The sequence below is a fragment of the Podarcis filfolensis genome (genome assembly GCF_964270895.1).
Source record: "Podarcis filfolensis genome assembly, chromosome: 6".
NCBI classification, from domain to species: Eukaryota; Metazoa; Chordata; class Lepidosauria; order Squamata; family Lacertidae; genus Podarcis; species Podarcis filfolensis.
In genome coordinates this window covers 39,379,322-39,406,649 of record NC_139609.1, presented here as the reverse complement: position 1 = coordinate 39,406,649, position 27,328 = coordinate 39,379,322, and the positions used below count along the sequence as shown (strand labels likewise).

At 39.4% G+C, this 27,328-nt stretch overlaps 1 protein-coding gene across 4 annotated transcripts; it reads left to right on the top strand.

Annotated features, from left to right (window-relative positions):
• Nucleotides 1-17: 17 nt before the first annotated feature.
• ATG4C (autophagy related 4C cysteine peptidase) lies at nucleotides 18-25,498 on the top strand. 4 transcript variants are annotated; one of them, XM_083621302.1, is made up of 12 exons: nucleotides 35-268; nucleotides 896-960; nucleotides 3,837-3,967; nucleotides 6,584-6,667; nucleotides 7,844-8,077; nucleotides 8,996-9,326; nucleotides 11,708-11,778; nucleotides 13,844-13,980; nucleotides 15,667-15,745; nucleotides 16,449-16,525; nucleotides 19,347-19,466; nucleotides 22,900-25,498. In XM_083621302.1, exons 3-12 carry the CDS (start codon nucleotides 3,892-3,894, stop codon nucleotides 23,068-23,070), a joined length of 1,380 nt encoding a protein of 459 aa, XP_083477428.1. In that variant the 5' UTR covers nucleotides 35-268; nucleotides 896-960; nucleotides 3,837-3,891; the 3' UTR covers nucleotides 23,071-25,498. The 4 variants fall into 4 exon arrangements, with proteins under 4 accessions (XP_083477427.1, XP_083477429.1, XP_083477428.1 ...); XM_083621301.1 differs by lacking the exon at nucleotides 896-960 and having other exon boundaries at nucleotides 18-268; XM_083621303.1 differs by lacking the exons at nucleotides 896-960; nucleotides 19,347-19,466; nucleotides 22,900-25,498 and adding an exon at nucleotides 18,407-19,127 and having other exon boundaries at nucleotides 34-268.
• The last annotated feature ends 1,830 nt before the right edge of the window (nucleotides 25,499-27,328 follow it).

Below are 27,328 nucleotides of genomic sequence, written 5' to 3'. Positions count from 1 at the left end.
AGAAGAGTCGCAGTTTTGAATTCCCGCCCTCCCGCTCGCGCCGGTGGTGACCCTCTGCTGTGTAGGCAGATTTGGTTTCCTCCTCAGTCCCGGAAGCGGCGCCACTGGGGGATTCGTAACGGCGCCGACTGGCGCTTATGGTAGCCGGAGTGGGTCAAAAGAGTCGGTGGTGAAGATCGGAAAGTTTAAAAAAAAAAGAAAAAGAATTTTAAAACAGGAGGGCCTTCCCCCTCCCCTTTCTCACCTCCTTGTGACTCCGGCGTCCTCGGTGAGCGCGAACTTTGTGGGTCGGGTTGGGGGAATGAGGACTTCGGGTTCCTCGGGGCCGCTTTCAGTGGGCGGACAAGCATTTCAAGGCAGGGGGACCCTGATGTGTCTTGGGGGTTCCTCTGGAAATCCTTTGGGGCTTGGGAACGGACGGGGAGCAGCCTTGCCTTGTTGAAGAAGGAGGGGATTTTTTTAATGGGACGTTGAGAGACATACACAGCCATCTCTTCCTATATTACCCAGTGATTTTGGGAAATAACGGCCTCTGTTTCTGTGCAGAGGTTTTGCAATAAGGGCGCATCTTCGGTCGTGGCAAAAAAGGCACGTCCCTGAATTAGGTTTCCGCTCGCAAATTTATCTTGTGCCACCTGCAAGCCAAGGACTTCCCTCCGTTGCTCCATCTGGGTGCTGAGATGCCACAGATGACCATTTTGGTCTGACATCTGTCGAAACGAGGCGTTTCAGGCTACAGCTGTGTAGAGAACTTAGCATTTCAGGGTTTGTTTGTTCGTTTGTTTTTACTTATTTACTCTAAGCCACCCAAGCAACTTTATGTTATGTATGACATTTGTATGCCACCCTATAAGTAATAAAACCCCATTCAGTTTGGTTGCTTATTGATACTTAGGCTGCAGCCCTGTGCATGTCGGCACATGAGGAAGTCGCATGGAGTTCAGTGGGTGTTACTTCCAGGTATGTGGGTACAGGATTGTGAACTTAGTGGTTTTTTAAACAGCTGTCTAAAAGAAACAGTGTGAATGTGTGCCAACCCCATTTAGGACACCTTGGCAGTTTTCATCTCCTTGCTCTTTTTCATCTCCTGCTAAAGGTATCAACATATTTATTTACTAATGGCTCAGGGCAGTATGAGGTGAGAATAACCTCGTGTCTTCAGAAAAATCTAAATTGGTTAAAGCTACCTAAGGAGAAATTTGTCCTGCTTAATATAGGCATCCCCATCAGACCAGCGTTGCACACCCTTTTGTACTTTTTTCTCATGATCTGTATAAATATAGATAAAAATAACACCAAACACACCTACTTATTTCTCTGGCATTTATCTTGAGTCTTTCCCTTTTACATCTAGTCCCAATCTTTCTCCTTAACACACACATTCAGTCCCCAAGGGAAGTCCCTGTCCTCTAACACGCTTTCTCCTTATTCTCCATGATCTTAGCCTGCAAATGATCCAGTGCTTTCAAACAAGAGTGTCTTGGAAGCAGCTTTGGGTTTTCTGGTATCTAAATAAAAATAAGTTTACAATTTTTGGCTAGCCCTAGTAGCCAAGCCAAAATTGTGGTTTTAAGGACCCTTCCCCTTTCCTTGTCACTTACTTCACCCTGCGCCCCTGCACATAGTCAAGGACTGTGTGCCCTCCCTAGCTTCAAATCGAGCTCAAAAGAGCTGTGGGTTTGGCTGCTGTATCATACATGATGCCGGGGCACCAAGGAAACTCTTGCTTCACTTTCTTGCTGAAAAGAGGGAAGCGTTCCATCGTTAGCCACTACAGGCTTGTTTCCAATTCTCCAAAACATTGTTTGAAGCGTTGGAAACATTATGCACAAAACCACCCAAATGAATTTAGAATCTTGCTGATTGTCATTAGTATGGCAATTGAATAAGTTCCAATACAGTTTCCTATGTTGTCTCAATAATTTATATTTTGTATGTTCCACATGGGAAGTTTTCCAAGAATGCTTTGGATTGATAGCTTCTTTGTTGCATAAGAAATAAAAATAGTGTTCTTTGAGATTCAACTAGGGCAGGGCTAGTTAATGTGATGCCCTCTAGATGTTGTTGGATTCAAAATCCCATCATTCCTGACCATCAGCCATGCTTGGGGCTGACAACAGGGGTATAAAGAATAAAATTGTTGTTATTATTCTTCACATCTGGAGGGCACCATATTGGTGACCCTTGATAGGTGCTTGGGCTTATTTTATCCCTGAAATAGCCAGGGAAAACCTTCAGAGTTTCAGACTTGCAGATCAATTTTAGCTTTACAAATGTCCTTGATCTTAAAAAGGCAATGAAAGAAATCAGCCCCCCAGAAGCTGCTATTCTTCAGCCATTTACACTGACATAAAATCTGATGGAGCATATCCCTTCTTTCTGAAGTTTTGTAAAAACAACCTGTGATTGTTAAAATGAATGCTGATACTCCATGCAGCATTGTTTATGTAATGAGATGTCTGTTCAAAATTAAATACTGTACTAATCTTGTGAAGAAATTCTTGCTTTGCTAACCTTGTTTTGTTTGCTTAGCTCTTTTCCAATGCAAATATTTACAGAAGTAGAAAGGAACGTTAACACTCAACAATAGTTCCTCCATCCATATCCATCCAAAATCCGTATCGCAGCAATATCATTAGTAGCATCAAAAAGACAAAGTCAAAGGAATAAATTAATATAGTATGTGAACAAGCAAATAGAAACCTGACATATTATGGTCATTATATAATAGCAAACAATGTGAACCGTATACAAGCCAGTGAAATTATTTAAACAGTACACTACAAATAGACAATTCCCCAATGAATTTGGAGTAAGATTTCTATGATTAAAACTCATTTCATGCTTTTTCAACTAACAGAGAGCATGTATGAATGGCAGCCCTCACTGCCTCCATTCTTTGGTGTTTTTCTTCCTTTCTCATTAATGTCAATACAGTAGACCCAGAAAACATATTATTAAAAATATATTTTTTAAATCACCCACTATGATATAGAATGTATAATGTAAGGCCACTATACATAATGTAATTGAAATACCTGTTTAGTTCTGTTAAATGCTTTCATGGTAATCTTACATCAAAATCCAATATCATATGGCTTGACTTGGCACAGTATTTGGTGACATTTTGGTTAGCCTGTTAAAGGTATTGCCTTAATACAGATTTTGATTTTTTTTTAATGTGCCAACACATCTGACCTTTACTTGTATCCTTCATTTTATAATTGAAAGCCATGCAACGTATAAATTTTCTAGTGAATTTTTAAAGTAGCTCTTTTGCAAGAATAATCCAACATATTACAGGAGACTTGGTTTTGGTAATTTATTTTTAAGCATACTCCTCTTTTTGTTTGCAACCCAGATTTCTTCCCTTGTAATACATTTTGGACTGGGATAGAACCCAACTCTCTTAAATAGAGCATTAATATTCATGAGCCCAGAGTCCTGCTTCTGAACAGAATAGACATAATATAAAACTGTGTCCCTTTTGCAGCAATTCAAATATTTTTCTCTGTCTTCCAATTAGTGTTTAGGTGTTCTCAGATGTACACCAATGTAGTCTATGTACACAGGACAGTTTACTGTGAAATAGAGAGCATTTGGAGGACATTATGTTTTATTTAGCGTTGGATGATAATTTTACTGTTGTATATTTGGAATAAAATGTTTTTATTATTTATTCATAGAAGTTACAATTGCTTTTCTCCCTGCAAGTGGAGGATTCTGAGATTTTATTGCTCTTCCTAGTCACAATATGTTTAACCACCTAATAACACAAGCATGCTTAGCTATGCCCTGAGTGTTCATGGATGTGTTTATTCCTTTTCCTTTTGCAGTAGCACAGATTAGTGTCTTTTGAGACAGTGATGGCTTTTCCTCTTGAATCTGAACATGGAGGCCGCAGGGACAGATGAAGTAGAGAAAATAAAATCAAAGTTTATGTCTGCATGGCATAATATGAAATACAGTAAGTGAAACGCGATAAATTGCATTGCTTAAAACAATTAATGGAAGAATGCAACCTCATCTTTGAAAATGGATTGTGCGTTGTCTCAAATGACTGAAGCTGGTTTGCAGTTCCCAGTTAATGTTAACTGTTGTTAGTGCTGGTGCAGATGTAAAGCTAATACTACAAGGGAAGGAAGTGGGAATTTGCACAAGAGAGAGCATGAGTCGTTTTTTGAACTCTGAGGCCCAGTGGACTCATTCGGATGTAATGCTAAGCCATTTTGTATTATGTGAATGAGACTTGGGTTTGTCAACTTCCTCCCCATCTCTCCTCTCTCAGTGCAACTGCAAAAAGGAGATCAGAAGCATTCATTTCTATTTTTAGCTAACCTTTGTTTAGCATTATGTCCAAAGCAAACTATTTTACCTATGATTTATGGAAACAAGCCAGCTTTAAGCCATGGTTTATGAAGTTGGCTTGTTTTCATAAACCATAGATAAAGTTTAACCACAGTGTCGGGTTTGGGTGTAATGCTAGACTGCCATCGATTGAAAAGAGAGCTTTTGATCTCATTGTGCCAGTGTCAGAGGAGGAAATGCATGAACCACAGTTTAGTACTGTGTCTGAATCAAGCCAGTGAGATAGCAATTAGGGTATGTTTAGTGCTAATTAAATATTGTTGCTTTGTCCTTGCTTAAGATCTCAACTGTACGGTTAAAACATAGTTTAGCTGAGTAGTGTTCAACCTTTTCAGACCAAGTACCCACTTTCAACCCAAATATGTACCTGGGAAATAATTTCTTATTTTTTTTTACCATATATTTGTATGGTGGGAGTATGATCTGTCTTAAATCAGGCCATGACCTGGTGATGGTTCCCAGCTGAAGACTGATGATTTAGCTTGTGAAACTCAGCCTTTCCCTTAGAGGGCATCTGTAGATAGACCTACTTGTCATCTTGCAGGTTGGGAGGTTGATGACGTATGAAACTGCCATAGCCATGATTAAGAAAGTGGCTGTGTTACTTCTCCATTAGTTGACAAATTTTTCCTTCTAGAAATTTCTGTGCCTCTTTGGACACCTACTCCTTTGTCACTATTAAAAGAATCACTTGCACTTAAATAGTCAGCAATAGCTGGGGATAAATCAGTGTATTTCCCCATTCTGTAAATTCCATTTAATCAGATATCCATGACAGAAACAAATCTATTCTGGTATCATAGTCCATGAGGAAGATGCTAGAAAAGGGGAAGAAGAGGATAGCATGAGAAAAGAAAATATTTATGAAACTTTCTGCAGAAATAACCAAAAGAGCAACTGTTGTTTTGTAGTTCCTAATAATTAAAGCTTAAAGAAAGCTTAAAAGATTCTACTAGGTTTTTGTCAGGTTTCTGCTCTCAGTAAAGAGAAACTCAAAAGACATAACTATTTGAAGTCTTTTTTTAAAAAAACCAGCCTTTAATTCTGTTGCTGTTTAATTTTTATTGTTTGCCCTGGATTTCTGGTCCCTATTTTTAATGTGCTTTTAGCCTTTAATCTAGTTGTTTTTCTGCCCCATTTAGCCTTTCATTCCTCTATGCAAGGAGAAGATCAGGGCTGAGTCTGTGTGAGCACCCCCTACCCACAAGTTCTCATGACCATGTTGAGGGCTGGATATGTTTTTGTATTTGATTGCTTTGAGTGTTGCCTTTCAGAGGGATGAAATGGGCTGCATAGAAATTTTGTATGAATGTTTGTTTATTTATTTGAAACATTTATATTCTACCTGTATCAAACAAGATCGGATTTATTTCTCTCTTTTTTTTTTTTTTTTTTACTAATCTTTTTATTGATATTTTGGAAACGACATCAAACAATACAAAAAAGAAAAAAGACTGAATAGAAAAAAAGCAAACAAACAAACAAACAACAACAACAAACAACGCCTATAAACATAAAACAGACAAACCAACATAACATCACTCAATTGACTTCCTTCCATCTCGGTTTAGGCAAAATAAACTCATCGCTTATCTGCAGATTGTATTATATCAGCTCTTTACATCGCAGGTTTTAGATTCCGCCCACTGTGATTTTGGTAATACCTAGATTGATTTCAATGTAACTTAGAAATTTATTCCAGTCGTTCGTAAACTTAACGATTTTTTGATGCCTAATTTTTTGTGACATTCTAGCTAATTCTATATACTCATATAATTTCATTTGCCATTCTCTAATGGTGGGGATATTGGAAGTTTTCCAGTTTTGCGCTAACAAAATCCTGGCGGCCACCATTGCATATTGAAAGAATGTTTGGTCTTCATTTTTGATCTCCTCTCCGATCATACCTAAAAGGAACGCTTCAGGTTTTTTGGATTTATTTCTCAATACTGTGTTTCCACTAGTTTTTACTGCTGCTTGGAAAGTGAAACTTTCTATGTGTGCTTTTTTTTAAAGTGCAGACATCAACATAAACTATTTAACAAATTTAACACAGGAATAACCTAAACCCTATTTGTGTTGTACAAAGCAGAGGAAGTTGTTTTTAATAAAAGCTGAGACTGCTCATTTTCTTCCTTGCTTTCTGTGAACTTCATTAAAGTTGGCCTGGAGATCATTTCTAAATGTCTTACTTTGCTTTTCTTCTTCTTTATAGGCTGGGTGTTGAAAACAAAAACTTACTTTAGCAGAAATTCTCCTGTCTTTTTGCTGGGAAAATGCTACCATTTCAAGACTGAGGGTATGTGCTGCAAGCATGTAACTTGCTCTTCAGTCCAAACGGACATTGATGCATATATATTACTGTTTCCCACTTGCAATAAGTGGCTGCTGGAAAAGTCTTACATTCCATATGTGAAGGATCTTCATAGGACATATTAAAGCTCTGTTCCCTTACTTCCAATACACCCAAAGTTGTACAGACAGCTACTAACACAATCTAGTCTGTGTGAAGCCAGCATATACCTCTCAGATCCTCTCTACTTTGTTAAGGACCTTGATGAGTGCAGTTGGAGGGTTGGGTGAGGCATGCATAGGCCTCAAATTCTTTATAGTGGCTTGTGAGCATGTGCAGACTGGGCAAACAGGGCTTTGTAAAATCCTGTGCCAATTCACTTGTGTCTAGGCAACAATTGTGCTTATATGTCAGTTACAGCCCTGGCTTAATGTCAGTTACTGTATTTTCTTCGGTTTTCCTTTCTGCAAAAGTTGTATGCAGGATAATTGTTTCTGTAATATGGAAGAAGGAGATAACAAAAACCAATCCAAACTGGCAACTGTTTCTGCTTGCCTTCTGATTTTTATATAATTTTTTCTCCCACGTTTCCTTTAAATATTCTGACCTGAAGACACTGGCTTTACCTTTACTCTTTATGGAGTGAAGCCTCTAGCTCAAGGGTAGGTAACCTAAGGGCCACGGGCCACAAGTGGCCCACAGGGGTCATTTAACTGACCCACGAACCGCCCCCGAACCGAGCCGCCCACTCAGTGAGTCCCCACGCACTGTGCTAAACCGGCACATCGTGGCGCAGGGACTCACTTGTGTGGTGCCGGAAATCATGTCTGCGCATGCTCAGACGCTGAAAATTGCGTTTGTGCAGGTGCAGACACCGGAAATCGCGGCCACGCGCATGTGATCCAGCCCACGGAGGGATCTCCGCTGGAGTGAACCGGCCCAGTTGAGGTAAACTTTGCCAACCCCTCCTCTAGCTGTATATTCATTCCCTATGGCAAATACCTGTAAGCTCAAGTTACTATTTTTGTTTTATTATTTTGTAGAGATTTCCCACAGTGGGCTTTGTACTGTTCACAGTTCTGATAAATTGTACAAGATTTTGCAGTTGGTCACTTATTTAAAACAAGTACGTACTAGTAAACTTTTTTTTTTAAAGAAGCTTGTTATGTCTCTCTCTTATAGAGTCAAGTGACACGTCACCAAATGGGTCAAGTTATGATATAACAGATGAAGGGATTTCAAGAAATGTGGAAGAGTTCCGTAAAGATTTTATTTCCAGAATATGGCTGACATACAGAGAAGAATTTCCTCAAATCAAGGGCTCAGCTTTAACAACAGACTGTGGCTGGGGCTGTACCCTGAGGACTGGCCAGATGCTTCTAGCACAAGGACTTATTCTTCACTTTCTTGGTAGAGGCAAGTTCACCAGATTTTTGACCTATTCAGTTAACTTTTAGTTTTTGATTTGAGGGAATAGATAACCAAAGGAATTGGGCTATGTGTGCTTATGAGAATGAAGTGTGTTAGAATTGTAGAGTTTGAAGGGACCACGAGGGTCTTCTAGCCCAAACTCCTGCAATGCTGGACTTTATTGCCCATCGTGGGGCTGAAACCCACAGCCCTGAGATTAATATTCTCATGTTCTACCTACTGAGCTATCCTGAGTGTTAGCCTTTCAAATTCAGTAGTTACATGCAATGCTTATTTGGTTTTTATTCTGAATGATTTTTAAATAACAGTGTGGGGGATGTATTGGTGGGTGTTGTGAAACTCTGTAGAAACCATAATTATGCAATCCTTTTCCAAAATGGATTCAACTTTCTAATGCCTGTGTTTGGCAATCATGAATGTATATGTTTTCTTCCCCCAAAATATGTTGCTCTTCTAGTTATAAAATCATTTTGAGGAAATTGCTTGAGAACATTTAATAATTTTAAATACAAATTAAAACAATTCAGTTTAACTAAAATTTATTCTAACTTCTTGGAAACCATGTTTAATTCTTGGAAAAATGAAAAACAATTCAATTGAAAAAGTTAGCAGTTAAGTTTTGTGTAATACAATGACATTTCTTAATTCATCAGTGCCCCTTAATCCTGTTCTGTGTGAAAAGATTTCTGTGTTGTGATGGAACTGTTATAAAATCAGTGTTGTTGTACTTTTATTCGGAAACTCTGGGATTGTCTGGCTGATGCTAAATCTCTGTTGTTTAGTGTAGAGAACAGACAAGTTTAAGCATCTTTAAATTTTCACCAGATAATTTAAAACGAATAAAAATTCTTTAGATTGTTTACTAGCAGGCAAACCATTAAATATATGCTGTATCTGTCACAGACTGGACGTGGCCAGATGCATTTGTCATTGAAAATTCAGACTCTGAATCATGGACAAGTCACACAGTAAAAAAGCTCACTGCATCCCTCGAAGCATCACGTACAGGAGAGAAAGAATTCAGGAACCAGTCAAGCCACCACAAGCAAGCCCCAGGGGGGAACTGGGGGAACAGAGAAAGGAGGGATGAACACTTTCATCGAAAAATAATATCGTGGTTTGGCGATTCTCCACTTGCAAATTTTGGCTTGCATCGCCTAACAGAATATGGAAACAAGTCTGGGAAAATAGCTGGAGATTGGTATGGGCCAGCTGTTGTAGCACACCTTTTGAGGTAAAAACAAACTAAATTGTCTTTCACTAATGTATCCAATGGAGGGAGAGCTCATTTTAGCACTGTCTTGAGATTGTCAGCTAATTAGAAAGTAACAATTAAAGCTTTAGCTATATATCCTTGTCATTAGTGATTCAAATTCATAGGATGTGTTCCAGAAAGAAGAAAAGGAAGGAGTAGTGAATATTTTAAGACTGGTCTCTGTTCAAAGTTTCTTTTATTTCTGAAACATTTCCGTTGGCCTATTCTAGACTACAAAGATTTGTTCCAAACCTAGACTTTTGGTAGGGTATCTTGAATGAAATGTTCTAAAAACCAACAACTCTTTTAACCTTGGAACATGCATAACATTAGAGACTACTACTTCTTTTTTTTAATACTGTAACCTGGGGGCTGTAATGTACTGATAGTGTAATGAACTGTCAGAGTTTAAAATTGATGTTTTCAGCATTTCTTTGCACACATCAAATTCTTTTGAAATTGTAAGTGTATGGGACTATTAATATTATAATTACATAATAGTAAAAGTAAAGGGTCTGTGACATTCAGCCTAGATTGAAAAAAAGAAAAAAGCTGAAAGTCAGATTTCTCAGTACAGGGTGCCTTTATGTGCCATTTTTTTGGACACCATTGATTTTGTATTTTTATAGTCTTATGTTCTAGGTGGGTCCCAATATGGTCATAAATTGAATCATTAAACCTTCTAAGCACAAGAGGCCAAAGTGCAGATGTAAATTTTTACATTTATATAGATGCAGGAATCACGTGCTGCTTGTATAGCAAGAATATTCACCTTGAATGAGACTACTGGGAAATAATGTGGTGTCTTGAGAGGTGAAGGTTATTTATGTATCCATTTGAATTTGCAGAGATAAATAATTGGAATTGACACGAAAAACTTACTAATATTTTCCTAGAATTTCACGTTACACTTTTCAAAAAGGAAGCTTCTAAGGTTTTCATGGTCAACTTGAATATTTTCTGTAAACCAATACCACCAGAAATTTATCCATTGCATAGCCACCTTATCTATTCATAGTACATCCCTTCCACACCCACTTGGATCCCTCATACAACTTGGAGCTGATTGTTCTTCAGAATGCTCTGAGGCCATGAGTAGCTAACCTTTGGGGGCAATAACAGTATGCATACTTGCACGGGGGTATTTCCCACTGAAACTGGTGGGCCTTACTTCTGAGTAAACAGGTTTTGCATTTAACTTTGGAGCTAAGGTCATACAATGATTATATATACAGATTGGGTTGGATCCAGACTAGTAATGATGTACAGTCCTTGTGCTCCTGAAAAAGCTTTTGCAGAGGGTGGATGGACCCTCCAGAACAGTATGGGATGTGATGGTGGAAGATTCAGGGACAAAGGGGAAAATCAGGATGAAGGATGAAGAAAAGCCCTTGCCCCCTTTTGCCAGCAGAAACCCTCGGCCAGATCCTGTGGGGGGACAACCCATTATGTCTTTGTGTCCCATAACATGCTCCCAAATCTATTTTACCACATGTATATGTGGTTGGTTATGACTGATGGCAGATTTCCACTGTGTGTACTCTGTATCATAACAGGTTTGTAACATGTTGGCACATTATAGTGGGCAATTGGCTTTCTTCACGCATTTCAACAAAGATGTGTGCAGTTTCCCTAACTCAGATTTTTCAGCATTTCTTCTTTAGTAAAGCAAGCTACAGTGGTACCTTGGGTTACATACACTTCAGGTTACATACACTTCAGGTTACAGACTCCTCTAACCCCGAAATAGTACCTCGGGTTAAGAACTTTGCTTCAGGTTGAGAACAGAAATCGTGCAGCGGCGGCACAGCGGCAGCAGGAGGCCCCATTAGCTAAAGTGGTGCTTCAGGTTAAGAACAGTTTCAGGTTAAGTACAGACCTCCGGAATGAATTAAGTACTTAACCTGAGGTACCACTGTATACTAAAACAGTTTCAACTTGGTGAATTAGCTATCTGCTAATTGGAAGTAAGCATAATGAAAAACAGACTGGCATTGTCTTATGATGCTTGTTTTTAAATTGCTTTTGTTTTCCTTGCTTGCCACATTTTGCAGTCTGCGAATTACACTTGTAGTTCATCTTTGTGGCAGATTAAGGCTGTGTTTTTCAGCGCTCCTGCCTAGTCTATTTCTCCAGAGTAGGTGATTTGAGGATTGTGTCCTAATAAAACTGTTGGCACATTTGCAAAGCTAAACAGGGTCCGGTGGGGTTTCAAATTGGATGAGGGACCGTATGTTGAGATTATTTCACTGAAGGGGGTTGGACTAGATGATCCTTGGGATTGCTTCCAACTCTATGGTTATGATTCTGCACCTTAATTCTGTGCATTGTGAACCTAAAGTAAGCCTGTTTGTATTTAGAAAAGCTGTTGAAGAGTCAAAAGACCCTGAGTTACAAGGAATAACTGTCTACGTTGCTCAAGATTGTACAGGTAAGGGGGGTATATTGTGCAGTATTCTTGACCAATGCTAGCGTTAAATCTTACATTTCTTTGTGATGCTAAAAACATAAGAGTTTGATCCAAACATAGAGTTTGATCCATTTTGCAAATGGATAGGAACATTTCAATTTGTACTCCCCGTGATAGCTTCCTGATCTCAACATTCCAGAGAACCTACTTATTCTCAACCAGATTTTTTTTTTCTTGGGTGGGGAGGTCCCACAATGCAAAAAGAACCCCACTGACATTCTTTTGGATCAAAGGCTTTACAAACAAAGTTACATATTGCAAAACTTCATATATAAATAAGATTAATATTAAGCATTGGGGTTAGATTGTAAGCTCCATGGGGCAAAAAGCTTCTTGTTGTTTCACTCTAAGGTGTTATTGTATATTGTTGGTGCAGGGTAAATCACAAATGATAATTACTGAATTCCTGGGGATCAGTGTTGCTGCACTGACTCTTAAACGTTTGTTTGAGTAACATTTTCTAATGCTGAAATATGGAAGCCTTTTCTTTTCTAATACAACCAGAGGATTGTGCACTTCTGTAGCATCTTCTGTGAGCAGGTCCTCTGAACTTATTGACTCAGTGTTTCGGACTCATTCTTCCTTCCCAACATGCACAAACCATTTTAAGTGATATATTAATTCTTTTTCTCTACGGGAAAAAAAAATCCCGAGTAATTAAAAGTATAGTTTAAGAAAGCCATCTTCTCTCTCCTGTGCTATTAGATCAATGCAAAAAATTAATTTCCTTCTGCCCTGGAGTAATAATGAATGTTTTCACTTTGCATTGAATACTCAAATATATCAGGCAGGCAATAAAGCAAACACAATCGCAGTTTCCTTATTGGACGAAAGCAGCATAAATGCTCTGATTATGTATGTGCTGCTTCCAGGCGAGGTTGGATACTAACGCTTTTGCTGGAGTACCAGAGGGAGATGCGTAACACTAGGCTTCTGGTAGAGATGCTGCTGTGAGTGATCGCCCCAAAGCTGTGATATACCCAGGCTGTAAGAGCATAAGAATAGCCTTCTGCATCAGGCCAGTGGCCCATCTGGTCCAACATCCTGTTCTCACAGTGGCCAGCTAGATGCCTGTGAGAAGCCAGGGCGTGGAATGGAGCACAAGGGCAACACACTTCCCTCCCATGATTTCCAGCAACTGGTATTCGGAAGTGTTGCTACCTCCAGCTCTGGAGGTAAGAGCATAGTCATCCTGGCTAGTAGCCTTGAATAGCCCAGTCTTCCATGCACCTTCCATCCCCTGGAACAGGACAATGTTAGCAGCAGCTAGAAGGTCTGTGGGGACATGTCCAAACCAGGTATGCCTATGGTTTGCCTAGGCTCAACTACTTTCTTTCTTAGCAAAAGACCTTGCAGATTTAATTACGGCATCAGGTTTCATGACTATGCCATAATACGGTGTGGTTGTCTTGAAGCTGCCACAAGACAAATTGCTGTTTATGCTCCAGCAGGCTAACAGAGCCCTCTGGAAATCCCTTGCATTGACATATCTGCATCGGTGTGGCCTAGGAGGGAGAGTTGGCAAGCCTAGCCCCATTTGCCTGGGAGTGAACCCCGCTGAATTCAATGCAACACACGACTGAATAGATATGCTGTAAATCAGCAAAGTGCTGTTTTCGGTTGGACTCCAAGATGCTCTTGGTGCAGCGCGTGGGTGGATTTCACGCTATATTGACACAGCAGTGGAAACCTATTCATGACTAGTGAGCCAAGAAGCACCAGTCCCATCAGTTCAAGTTACAGCAGTTGGGCTTCGTGCAGCGCAGGGTTTGTGGCATCTCTGGTTTCTGCCCTTAGGCATGCACACTCACACACTTGTGTTTCTGGCCCTCAGTGGGAGAACACAAGAATCCATGAGGAGAGCCAAACGGTGCCAGTTCCCTCCTATCCCCTTTAGAATCAGCAGATACCTTGTTTTTTGGTTGGTTTATTCAGTGTGTATTTGGCTTTGTTTGGTTTATTCAGCACGTGTTTGAAAATGCGTTTTTAAAAATCTCCCTTTACATTTCGTGTTGCCTCATTCAAGTTTACAAGTCCGATGTTATCGATACGCAGTGCTCTTTCACGGATTCTGAAAAATCGGATGCCAAATCTGTCATCATATTAATTCCCGTGAGGCTGGGAGGAGAAAGAACCAACATGGAATACCTAGAGTTTGTGAAGGTATGAAACGAGTTTCAGTGTCACTTTTCAGAAAGTAACACTAGATGGTATAAAAAGACAGTTAAGGATGGAAATCTTCAATCTATTAAAAGTATTTATGATTTTTACGGTAGTAGATCATAAAGTTTGACTTCAGAAATTTGAAATTTCAGTATGCAGACATAATTGCAGGGCTAGGATATTCAATGTTAAACCAGTTATAACTATTCCAGTCCCTAAATGGCTGTCTTGCTGATGCAGTAATTCAGGATAAAGACTGATCTGATTTCACCTGTATTGGTGGTTCATTCAGTGAGCACCCCCATGCATCCTTGATTTTAAAATGTTACCTAGGATCTTCATCTGTTCCCCACACTTAAGCAGCTGATTAGTGGCATTTACATTAACAGTATCCGTTTTCTGTCTCAGTGGTGCTAATAATCAATTTAAGACTGTCATGGAAGCCCTAAAGATGACTATCTCAAATATCAGCAATAGTGTGCCATCCCTTCAGTTTATGTTCTTGTGACCCTCCTTTTCCTTAAAACACTCGGATATCAAAATTAATAAGCATGCTCAGACACTGGGTGGTATAACATCTGCTGCTGCACCCTGTTGTACCCATATTGGACTATAGACGGTTCATTGTAATCTCTCAGTTTGGAAATTGTCCTATCCCCTTGCCTTTTTTTACACACTTCTAGTCCTCCCTCCAAGAAAACTTTTTACCTGGGCCTGTAAAAATGCTCTTCTGAATTAATGGAAGCTGTGCCTAAAGGGAAGAAAAGGGGACCAGCCCTGCTTCTATTTTTGCCAAGTACTTTTAAGAAGCAAAGTCTACTTGATTAGTCAGAGTTCAGAGGCTGTGCTAAATGAAATAAAATGATAATATGGCAGCTATTTGTTTAGCCTGCTCCAAGTGTGAAGGTTTTAAAGTTAAGATTTCCTTCTCATTTGCTTTCTTGTCAATGTCTGGAAGGACAAGTGTCATGCTCCATATGTACATGGACACACAATGGATAGCATCAGTTGAATGAAAAAGAGGATGGGTTTGATTTTCCTCGTCAAAGTAGTTGTAGATGCCAGGGAACCTGCACAGGTTTTGTCAGACACATTAGCATGCAGTCCTTTGAAACGTGGACCTTTAGATTCTTTATCCCACAGCAGGCTTAACATCGCTCTCTCAAATGCTCCTTAGTCTCAAACTCACCCTGAGTGCCAGGCTTGTTTGCTCCTTCCCTCCCCGTTGTGGCTCAGTGCCTAGGTGTTTTTGCCATTGCTGTTACTATTCTGGAAAGGCTTATCCATGCTTCCTGCAGCCCCAAAGTGCTGTGCTTTCTCTGTGCCAAGGGGGGGAGGAAGCCACTTCCTCCCTGGGGTGGCGAGGATGCCTTTGGGAAGTGCATTCCAAGCAGATCAACCCTTTTGCAGCCTTCTGCTTCCCAGCAGAACACTCTGGGATGGAAGAGGCTTAGCGACCAGAGATGCCAGGGACTGCCAGGCCAAGGGATTCAGGCAGCCCACAGGTTGCTCAGTTCACCTCTGCCTCACACTTTCTCTGAATGCCTTTCTTAGGTAAATGATACAGCTCTGCTTTCCTCTTGTAAGCAGCTTGTACTGAACAAAATTAGCCAGCATGAAATTAAGTCTACTGTGTGGTAATCCTGCCTCTCCCTGCCCCCGCCCCTTTATTTATTGTGATGACAGGGGATTTTGAGTCTTGAATACTGCATTGGCATTATTGGTGGCAAACCTAAGCAGTCATATTACTTTGCTGGATTTCAAGGTTAGTATTTTAATAAGGTATGTCTTTTTCAGTGTGGTATACCTCTTCTCTTCTCTCCTCCCCACCCCCTCCCACCCGCCAAGCTTTGGAGTTAATAGAAACCCCCTGGGAAGTGGAATGATTAAAATAGCAAAATGAGTACTTTATTAATCAGACTCACCAAAGTCCAGTCATTTGTCATTTGCCCTATATGGTAATTGGATTCTGTAAAATGTACATTTAATTTTCTTTGTTGCACAAACAAGGCATAATTTATTTGTTTCATCAAACTCTCTGAGCCTTTCACTGCTTACTACCTGGCAGATCTTGGTTATATATTTACCCTTTAGTAGTTTAAATGGTACAGGTTGATGACCAAATGACAAGCAAATATGTTCTTCCTGTCATGATGAGGGAGTACAATGCATTTTTCATATGCAAACTCCTGGAATATAATTGTGTGTTTGTAAAAGTAATTTTATCTCCAAAAATTAAATGACAGTCTCATCACTTTATCAAAATTCTGCTTCTACAAGCATATTTGATTATGCAAAAGTTAATCTGTCCTGCAAAAACCTACGCTTCAGTCAATGAATATCAGCCTGGCAGGCAGTTACTTGCTGGGGGTGTCTTTCCCCCCATGGTTCTGCATAGAAATTGGATTGTAAGCAGTGTAATAATAAGGTGTTTTTTGAATTACTTGTCTTTTGTTTTGTCCTTGTAGATGACAGTTTGATTTACATGGATCCTCATTACTGCCAGTCTTTTGTAGATGTCAGCGTAAAGGATTTCCCCCTCGAGGTAGGATGGATAAAGAGCCAGCACTGTTTGCTTCATATATGAACCAAACACTAATTACTTAGATCGTTTCTCTTCCCTTCTTTCTTTCTTTCTTTCTTTCTTTCTTTCTTTCAACATAGAATCACAAAAAGGAATAAACTAAAAAACGAACCAAGCCAAATTCATTGCTGATGTTTTGTATACAGTGGAATACATATCCTCTGAATTTGTTTGTGTGTCAGATTTTTGCTTTGAGACAACCAAAGTCTAGTTTTAGTGCTTTTGCAATGGGAGTAGCATTTCCTCACTCCTTGTTACTCCCTTGTTACTTACAGGAATTTCAAGTGCCGAGTGTCCATCTTCACTGCTTTGGGAAGGAGAGTTCTCTCAGTTGTGTGTGTGGTTCATACATGAACAGCTCTATGCTCAGACAGATGCTGCACATGTGGGGGGGGGGTCCCACAACTTTCCCAGGCTTGGAACTAGGGGAACTGCCTGAAATCTTGGAACTGCTTGAAATCTTGACGAGTCTCTGCCAGTCAGTGCAGACAATACTGAAATGTATGGACCAGTGGCCCGACAGTTTCCTAAGTTCCTATGATTTAGATGGCGGCCACACACAAAACATTGGGGAGTGCAGTGCCTCTGCTATGCCCCTGGGACTGTTTACGGAGCTGAAAGCATGTAGATGGAAATAGTTCTGAGATTATGAATGCCTTTACTTGACCCAAGTTGACTTGCAATGCAAACCTATGATACTTGAATGCAACGGAAGGCAGCATCCCACAATGAAGGTGTGTAGCACTCCACTGTGCTGTCTGCTTTTTCTCCAGACTTTTACCATTTCCCATGACAAAGGCTGAACATGGACCATGATGCACAAAGAAAGAAGCACCCCCCAAAAAAATTGCTTCACTACTTGCTGCCAGCAGCAGCTGGCCCAATTTACAGCTAGTCTGCGTCCCAGGAACCCAGGTCTCAGGAGCACAGGAGTATTGAACCTGTGGCCATCCAGATACTGAACTCCACAGTTTCCATCAGCCAGCTTGGTTAGAGTTGATGGGAACTGTAGTCCAACAACATCTGGTGGGCAGTAGGTTCTCCTCTTCATATTTTTTTAAAGCAAGTTTCCAGACCTCTGTCAAGGGGGTAAACTTGAAATCTGCTTGAGCAACTCACAAACAGACAGGGCACAACAGCCCCACCCATTTTGTGTTTTGAAAATACTGGCTGCAGTGTGAATCAGAGCTTTTGAGCTAGCACTGATGACAATCCTAGTCACTCCTACAGTCTGTGCAGCTCATCTACTCCAAAGGGCCTTTTCTCTCACCCCACTTGAGCAGTTTACATTAATTCTGCCCAGTTTAGCTGCTGCCGCTCAGGCTCAGGCATTTTTCCATCTGGATTAAATTGTGCAAATACTTTTTAGCTTGTGTGCAATCCTCAGATTTAGTAGTGAATAAAATAGATTTGCACATATGTATCCATTGTAGTATTGTTGAAAAGCTTTTAGCAGGTAGCAGTCCTAGATGAGAAGTTAAGGAATGAGAAATTAGGTTACAGCAGGTCGAGAGAGAAAGGAATAGAGAGGTGTCTGTGAATTATAGTTGTCTATAGTTTATGGAAACGATTTCTTATTAAAGTAATATCTGCTTGCTCAGTTCTTCAATAATCATTTTTTTATAACAACAGTGTCTGATTCTTCCTGATGTCCGAGGTAAAATGGCTACCTGAACATAGGTGACATAACAAGAACATGCCGATTTGGGTGGTCTCACCTTGCAAGAAGCACTTGTTTAACAACTGAATTGTGGATCAGACCTTAATGTTGAGTGCATGTAATAATAATCTGTCCTTGTCTAGGGGTGTCAAAAACTAACAGAAATTGCTTTCTTATTGTAGGTAACAGTTCTGCTAGATTTCTCCATATCATATGTTTTCAGAATTGATAAACTGTCCAGGCTAAGTTGAAAATCAATCCAGTCTGCAGTCAACCTACAGAATCTATTTGTTTGGAAGAGCCTGACCGCTGTTCTATGCATGTAGAGTGTATTTTCTAAGCATTGAGATAAAACTCTGGAAGTGCTGCACTGCTTTTCAAATGCTGCTGAGCCATCCCTTTTTGTGTGTGCATCTGTTGGGAAACTTATATCACTGAATTTCAAAAATAAGAATTATTTTTCTAAAGTGGATAAAATGTTCTACTAGGTTACTTTTCTCTGTGTTGAAGAAAAGTAGATCTATTGTATTGGAATCTCACTAATAAAAAGTGCATTGCAATGGAAAAGATACATCAGTGGAAAGGAGGTATAATGAAAAATGATTTCATCCAGTTCTTCTAAGCCCTTGCAAATTTCTGTAAAACAATAGGGAGACAAGAGCAGCTATCAGGGAATTGTTATTGCTAGTAGATGCTGGCAGTAGGCCTCCAGGTTTTCAGTAAGTTTTCTTTCCCAGTCTTCCTTGGCAATGCAAGAGACTGATCCTGTGGTTATTTGCAGGCAAAGCCCGTGTGCTTGCCTGAAAAAGTCATTTGGGTCATGAAATGGTCAACTTCTCTTTTTATAAAGTTCCTCCGCTGGAAACAGTCACTTAATATCCTTCATGACTTGCATTTTGCAGATTCAAACAGATTTTTTTGAACATTTAGTTGACTTTAGCAGCTCTCATTTTTACCATGTAAAAGTGCTTTTTGTTAATTGAACTGGTAAAACTGAGTCAGTTTCATGGAAATGTTTTATGAATCGTTCGGAAACAGGACAAATAATTGTATCTTATATCAATCATTTTCTCTTGTGCTTTTAAAGCATTAAAAAAATCTTTCACCCACTTATAATTACAGTCATTCCACTGCCCTTCTCCAAAGAAGATGTCTTTTAAAAAAATGGATCCTAGCTGCACTATAGGGTTATATTGTCCAAATGTGCAAGCCTTTGAAAGGGCTTCTGAAGAAATAACTAAGGTAAGCATCCACATGATGAAACTGATACTTCACCTTGTCGTCCTTTACTTTTATATTATTTTATTTTGGAACATCTTAAATATAACTCTTCAAGATGTATTATCAAGGCTTGAGCCACTGATATGTACTGGCAAAGACAAATATATAAGCTCAACAGCAATCTCTTGTGATCCCATTACATCACCACAATTGAATTGTAAAGTCTAGATAAAGAAATAACTTAAGTAGATGATTCAGTAACTACTTACACAAGAGTATTTTCAGCAGATATGCCTATCACCAGAGAAAATGGCCTTTCTTAAAAATAATCTGCATCTTAAAAGGCAGTTTTTTGGGAATCACTGACCAAATTTAACTGAATTACCTGGGGTAAATGATTTTGCAACGCATGCATATGTGTATTGTAGAAGTTAAATTAACTCTGAGATAATTTCCCCCTTCTCAATTATATCAAGACCAAGTATAGGGTTGTCCCACTAGGTGGCAGCATTTAAACGAAAATATTTATGCGGAAAGCTTCAGACACTGAATGATCTTCTACACAAAAAGAATATTTTAAAAGGCAATCAATTCCTTGGGGATGACTTTAAATGGAAATATTAAATCAAACTAAATTGTGCATTATTATTTGTTAGTGTAAGTATGTTTGTTACATTTACAGATAAAATATTATTACTATGTGTTAGCACCATTTTAAATTTACTGTGAAAGTAAGCACATCTTAGATACAAGCAAACACAGGGTTGTTTATTACATCTGGTATAAACTAAGAAAAAGGAAATAAAATTGTTACATTTAACACATAAAAAGGGAGCAGCCACTATATTTGCACAGTAACACACGCCACTTTCTCTTAATTGTTCATGCTCACTCCCATCTACTCATCTGTTTGTTTTCATCAAGCTGACATAAATAGTTGCCTTGCTCAAAAGTACAATAGACATTTAAAACTATGGTGGTTTAACAAATTCTTGTCTGAAAGATGGCATAGGAGAAGGCTTTCCTAGTACCACTCTTACAGCACTTAGGGTGCAGTCCTATGCATACTGTGCAAGTCCCACTGAACTCTGATTTGCACTGTTAAAGCTGCTAGGTATTGTGAAGTGGAAGTGTGAAAGTAAAAAAATAAAAAGGAAGGATCTAGGAAGAACCCATGTCATATTGGCTCGTTGGCCTTGTTTGCATCTAGCAGTGAGCTATGGTCAGAAATAAACCATGGCTTGTCATGAATGAATGACATGCTGCTGCAGACTGCTCAGTTTGCATGTAATGCTAAGCCAAGCTTTGTGGTTTGTTTCTCCTGGAGATCCTGGCAGGATGGAGCAGGCACAATTGACCAGCAGGCAGCAGCACACTGCTCATTCATAGTAAGCCATAGTTTGTTTCTGGCCATTTTTGTTTCTTTATTTTGCTTGATAATTGAATCTACCTTCTGAACAATTCATAGATGTTGGAGGCCCAAGCTTTGCTCACATCCTTCATAAAGAGAGAGAGAGAATATGCCACAGATTTAATAATCCTAGAAAGTAAAGAGGCATTCTGGAGTGGGGAAGGCTTAGAGAGTGGTTTGTCCAAGGCTATAGTGTCCATGACAGAAAATGCATTTGAACTAGACTTCTTGGCTCATAGCTCACTAAAGACATTGCACTGCTTCTTAAGAATTCTGGAGATTAGAATTCTCTGTACAGAAGACTGCCTCAATCAAAATTACTTTTCTTGGGAATCAACATCATTTTGATTCTGATTACATTGTATCATTTTTCATGTGTATGCTTCTACAGGAATAATTCCCAAATCATTCTTTTGAAAAGAAAGCACTACATACCTTAGAAGCCAGCCCCTGTATCAGCAGGGAGGTATACTAGTTCTGTGTGATTGTCTTCCTAAGTGGGGGATTGTTCAAGCAGTAGTACAGAACCAGATATTTTAAAAGTCTTTCATCTCCTTTGAAATGGTCATGGCTGTGTATTTTTTTCATGTACATGCGTACACCATTTCATTTTGTGAGAATCTGATAATTTGGTGTGAAATTTGATAACAATCTTTTTTTCTATCTCAAGCAAGTTTCTAGCTCATGGCTTAATGTGAATTCAGAAATATATAGGCAATTTCTGAAGATAGCTGAAAAAGCAGACCAAGGGGGGCTTTCATTTGGTAAATGGGTTTCAGCCTATCAATGCCCTTCACAGCTCCTGTATCACATTTCGATTTTGTAGGTCTTGAGTGTCAAAGATTAAGAAGGGTAAAAAATTAGTGCAATCATTTCCACAGTTCTGTGGTCTGAGTTTCCTTACATTCCCTTAACAGTCAGTATTTAGGGAATCGTGGTTTATTATATCTAGTGTCCTCCATACAAATTTAGCATGAAGCCACTAGACTAATGTATATCGTCCTTGCAAAATTGTGTGTGTGTGAACACATATATTTTCATCTGTAATGGGAAGAAACTCATCAGACACTGTATAAGTGGGGAGCCGCTTTAACTTAGTCGTGGTGGTGGCTGTCATGTTGCAAGACACCTGTCAATTAGGAGGGGAAGGCCTGCCAGCTAATTTCACAGGCTACCAAACAGCCATCAGAATACCGTGAACTTCTGTTACTGATGTGGGCTGAATTGATCCAATAGCCAAATGATAAAAGGTTGTATCCAATTATCTTGTCCCTTGAGATCTGTTGCCCTGTACCACCTTCCTAAAATGTTCCCCTTTCACATGAGCCTCCTTTTTCCCTCTCTCCTCTGCTCACCACTGTTTATGTCTTGGTTCTCTTTGCCCTTCTCTTTCACAATACTATTGGAAGGATGTAATTAAACTGGGATAGAACAGTTTAATGTAATTAAACTGGGATAAAACAGCAGAGCCCAGTAAAAAAATGTGGAATTTGATTTTACTGCAAGCATGATTTTCCCGCTCCTGACTGTTGTTGTTTAAATGTGCAATTAGAACTATTTTTGAATTTCTTATTTGACCAGTCCCTCATGTAGATTAATCTGTAGACTAATGTGGCTTTTTAATATGGTGCTGTAACCATATATGTAATTTAGCTGATTAAAATTATAGCAGTTCAAAGAGCTGGTACGAAGCTTGGTTTTGAACTTGCTAGGTTTTAGATGTTATACGAGAGAGCTGACTGGGTATGATTTGTTTATCATTTGTTTCGCTTTGGGTGTAATTATACCATGCAAATAAATGGGTGTTCTAGGTACAGATCTAGTGCACACACATCTCTGATGGGGAGATGTGGCATTGGGAGGTGTGCCACAGACGTGAAAAATATTTATTTGGGATGATTTGCATGCCCTTTGTGCAGTGTTTTCTGCTTGGTGTTAAAAATGAATGCTCAGTTGACAATGTACACATAGTTGGAATAAGAGCGGTGCAATGTTTTTTGTCTTCTAATCAATGTTTTCCTCTGATCCTGTGTTTAATTGTAGATCCTGAAATCCTCATCTAAGGAGAATTACCCTTTGTTTACCTTTGTAAATGGGCATTCTAGAGACTATGATTTTCTGATGAGTCCAGTCCTGGAAGAGAGAACCCTTTTCTCTGAGGATGAAAACAAAAAGTTGAAATGTTTTAGTACTGAGGACTTTGTCTTGCTGTGAGGACATTTTATTGTATTTATTCATTTGAAATATTTATGCCCCATCTTTCCACCTGTCAGGATCAATAATGTGGCTTAACATTTAATATTAAAAACAACAGATAAAACAGTTAGCCAGCTTAACCGAAAGCATCAATTCACAGAAAGATAGAAATAAAGCAATACAATTATCCAGGTCTGCTACTGATGATCAGTTCCACCAATGCGTTTTCTAAATCCCAAAAAGTTGGGGAGGTGGGGGGAAGAACAAAAAACCCCTCTTGGAAGGGAATTCCACACTCTAGGCACCACAACAAAGAAGCTTTGCATAGTTAGTCTCAACATTTCTCAGGGCAGGGGAGTCAGAGCCGAGTTTCTAGCTGTGGCTCAAGTGAAACCATTGCACCTCCTAGCAGTGAATTCTAGGTGCTGAAGATTCACACATGGGTTAATATGGGTTACCTGTCTGAATTGCCTGAGGGAGAAGCAGAAGGGTGAAGCAAGTCCCCCCCCCCCCCAAATCCCATCTCATGTATGAAGTGGCATCAAGTTGGGATATTTTAACTATCGTTTGGACAGCCCTTCTTCTCAAAGCAAACCCACAGTGGTGCAAGAGGTGGCCCTACCTGAAGCAGATGTATGCTCCTAGGTGTACATCTAGGTGTGGTTTATCAGTTTGCCTTGTGCTTGATGGGAAGCAGTAGTCATGGTGCGTGTGAAGTCTTGGCATACCTTTTTGCCCTGAAAGCAACACCAAGATCTGTAAAGGTGTTGTTGGCCTGGCCTCAGCAGCTGACTTATTCTCTAGACGTTTGGATTTGTCCACCAAGCTCGCCATCCCATAGTCTTACCTGCTGTGGCAGTTCCAGAGAACAGTAAGATAACAACTTCCCTTTGAAAATACATGTGTTGTCTTCTTCAGGTTTCAGATTTTGCCAACGTGTTGTTTTTTAAAAAAACACTCTTTGTAAATTTATTATTTTCTTAGATTTTCTTAGATAGTTGATGAATAATGAAATGATGTGCTGGTAAAGGAATAAATCATTGTTTCAGTTCAAATATGGTAGAATATTGAAGGTTATGTGCCAGAGTTACTTTCTCTTTATGGTTTGCAGTGTAATCTAAACATTCCCTATTCAAATCAGTTTTTTGACATTGACGCCACATATTTTTGGGGATCCCTGATTCAGAGTATCTGTGGTGAACTTCATTCAACCCACTAAAAGGCAGCCGGACATGTGAGGTAACTTATATGGCGAGTTTGCAGTATGGATTCAAATCCATTGAGAACAAGTATTTAGGATGTTGTCTTAATTTAAGATTAATGTGGATAAAGAGTCAGCAAATAAAAATATTAGTGTTACTCTGTCTGAACTCCCATAATGTTTAATAACATAATCATGAAGTGCCACTTCCAGTGTGCATCTTGCTCAAATGTGCATCTATTTTTTAAAAAAACAACCAGTAATATGGATGCAATTGTGAAAGCTGAGCTATGTAAGTGCATTAAGGTGCTGCTTAGCAATATTACCTTATAATGGCTAGTCATTAAGATCATAGTGGAACCTTAATAAGAAGAGCTAATACAGTATTGGCTTCTCTCACAATTTGAAAAGGTACGTTACCAATAATAATCTGCAACCAATCACAGTAGACACAAACAGTTATTACACGGGTGCTGTGTGTTTTGTTTCCTGTCTCCAAATACAATTTGGATTCTTATAATATTAACACTGTAGCTTCTAAATCAAAGCATATAACTGCAAGGTGAGAAGTTAACAGCAGACACGCAAGGGGGTGATGATCTGGTTTGTGATACCTCTAGCCACTGATGTACATTTAGAAGTACCAGTCACTTAGCATGTAAATCTCTAACAGCAGGCTTAATTTCAGTGCAGCATATTTTAAGTGCACACAAATAATATGGGGAAGAAAACTGTTGCTTTCTTAAATGTGAAAATATTAAATGCTCATGCCTTCATTTTAAAAATGTATCGTTATTCCTGGGATGATTTTTTCCCCTGCTTTCTAAAGAAACAAGCTATGTAAAATGGCCTGGCTATTGGTTCTGTTTGTTGTAACCCAACATTCTGCTTCAGTTGTCTTGTCTGAATAATAAGCTTCCTGTACCTCCTTTTTACAAGGATGACAAAAAGGACAGTTTATAGACAAAGCACAAAACTTATTTGAACTGTGCCCAATGCAGCTAAATGGGAAACTTGCAAGTCGAATGATGGCTCATTCAGTGGCAAAATGTTTGGGAAGTCATGCAGTGCAATCTTTTGTGGAAGTAAGTTCCAATGTGTTAAGTGTGGCTTACTCTCTAGTAAGTGGTAAGCAAATCTAATGCACAAACGTTTTATTGGTACATGACAATAATGTTAGTGTATTAATTGTAGTATATCTGTATATACAGTTGTATATTTTTCACTAAACAGTACAAAAGACCATTTGTGCATTTCTGCCTTCTGTGCTTCTAAACTACTAATATTATTCACATTCCCTTTATACCTTTAGTTGCTTTTTTTTTTAACAATGAACTTACCTTTTGCCATTTGACTAGCCCCCAAAAGGAATAAAACTTAACTAGATTGTAGTTTATGAAGGAGCAAAGTTCTCTATGGCAGATCAGTAAGACTTTTAACTTACCGTATATACTCGAGTATAAGCCGAATTTTTCAGCACATTTTTTATGCTGAAAAAGCCCCCCTTGGCTTATATTCGAATGAGGCGGGTGGCAGTGGTGGAGGGACGAGCGGCCTGAAAGGAGCCCTTTCAGGCCGCTTGTTCTTCCTCCACTGCTGCTGCCACCACCAGGTTTGTGGTGTGGTGAACCAGCTAATACTCAAGTCAATAAGTTTTCCCAGTTTTTTGTGCTAAAATTAGGTGCCCCGGCTTATAATCGGGTCGGTTTATACACTCTATCAAGAAAACGCAACATTCTAAAATATAATTATTTTTTAGAACCATCAAAAGACATTTTTTTCTCTGTCATGTAGAGCACTTGAACTAGACATTGTTTGTCAGCTAGTAGCCAAAACAAGGTGTGCCATACTTCTATCTCTTCATAACAAGTGACAAAAGGCCTTGAAATTTTACAAATAATCAGATCACCAAGCATAATAGCACTGCTATTGGGGTGCGGTTGGTATTAATCTTTTCCATTCTGCTTAATGTTCAAGTTGACTAAACTACTGAAATATTTCTCTGGGTTAGCATACTCCAATGCATTCCCATGTAACTTGGAATGTCAGTTTTGCATCGTGCCACTGCCTGCTCTGGCCCCATCCTAGCTTTGGGACATTCACAGATTGTCCTAAAAGTTTGTGTTACAGTACTGACAAGTTAAATTACTAAGTTACTATAAATTAATGTTTTTCAGTAACTACAGGGGACTTTAATTTGAAACCACGTTAATTACATGGTGATTCTCGTTACCTCTGCTGCATTATCTCCTTGAAATCTCTGCAATTAATTTGTGTCGTTACTGTTGTTGCTGCTGCTGCTTTCAAACACAAACCATCCTAGCATTCATTATCACATACCCAGCAGTTTGCCTGGTGTTTTTCTTTTTTTCTTTTTAAAAGGCATCTTATAAATCAACACCCTAGTTTCATGCCATGGATATGTTGAATGAAGATGTGGACACACACTAGGATTAAAATGACCAGAACCTTACTGAGAGGCAATAGGCAACATAGCTAAACTCTGTAAGAATAGTGCAAAGAGGAACTCTTAATATTAGTAGGCCTGACCAGTTTGGGGGAGGCATGGGGGTTCCCAGTGAAAACACTTCTTGCCCATTAAATGTAGGCCATAAAGCTGTTCCTCCCAAGGGAGAGAACCAAATTTTTAAACAGGGATCACAACCCTCATTGAAAAGGTTAACTCGGTCTTTGCAGAAAAAGTAGTGCTTACTGTACAAAGCCACAGGCTTGACAGTAGCCTCGGAAAGATCCTGCCCATATTCATCTTTGCATTTGTTGTCCGCAGATCCTGTGCAGAAGCCCACCTCTTTAATTTAATGTAAACTCCTGGGGGAGTTTTAAAATCCCCGTTATATCCTGAAAACCTTGCCAATCAGTTCCAGCCCTCCCCTTTTGCTTAAGTTATGATTGTCAAGATAAATCATCATGTTGGAACACTGTTCCTCCACCCCCTGCCAGGCTTTCCCATACAGCCAAGGAAGCATTGCTTCACTGCGTGCCCTGAATGCTGAACCAATGTGTCTGTGGCCCTCAGCTGCTTTTGGAGGGGACTCTGAATACTACCTTATCTTT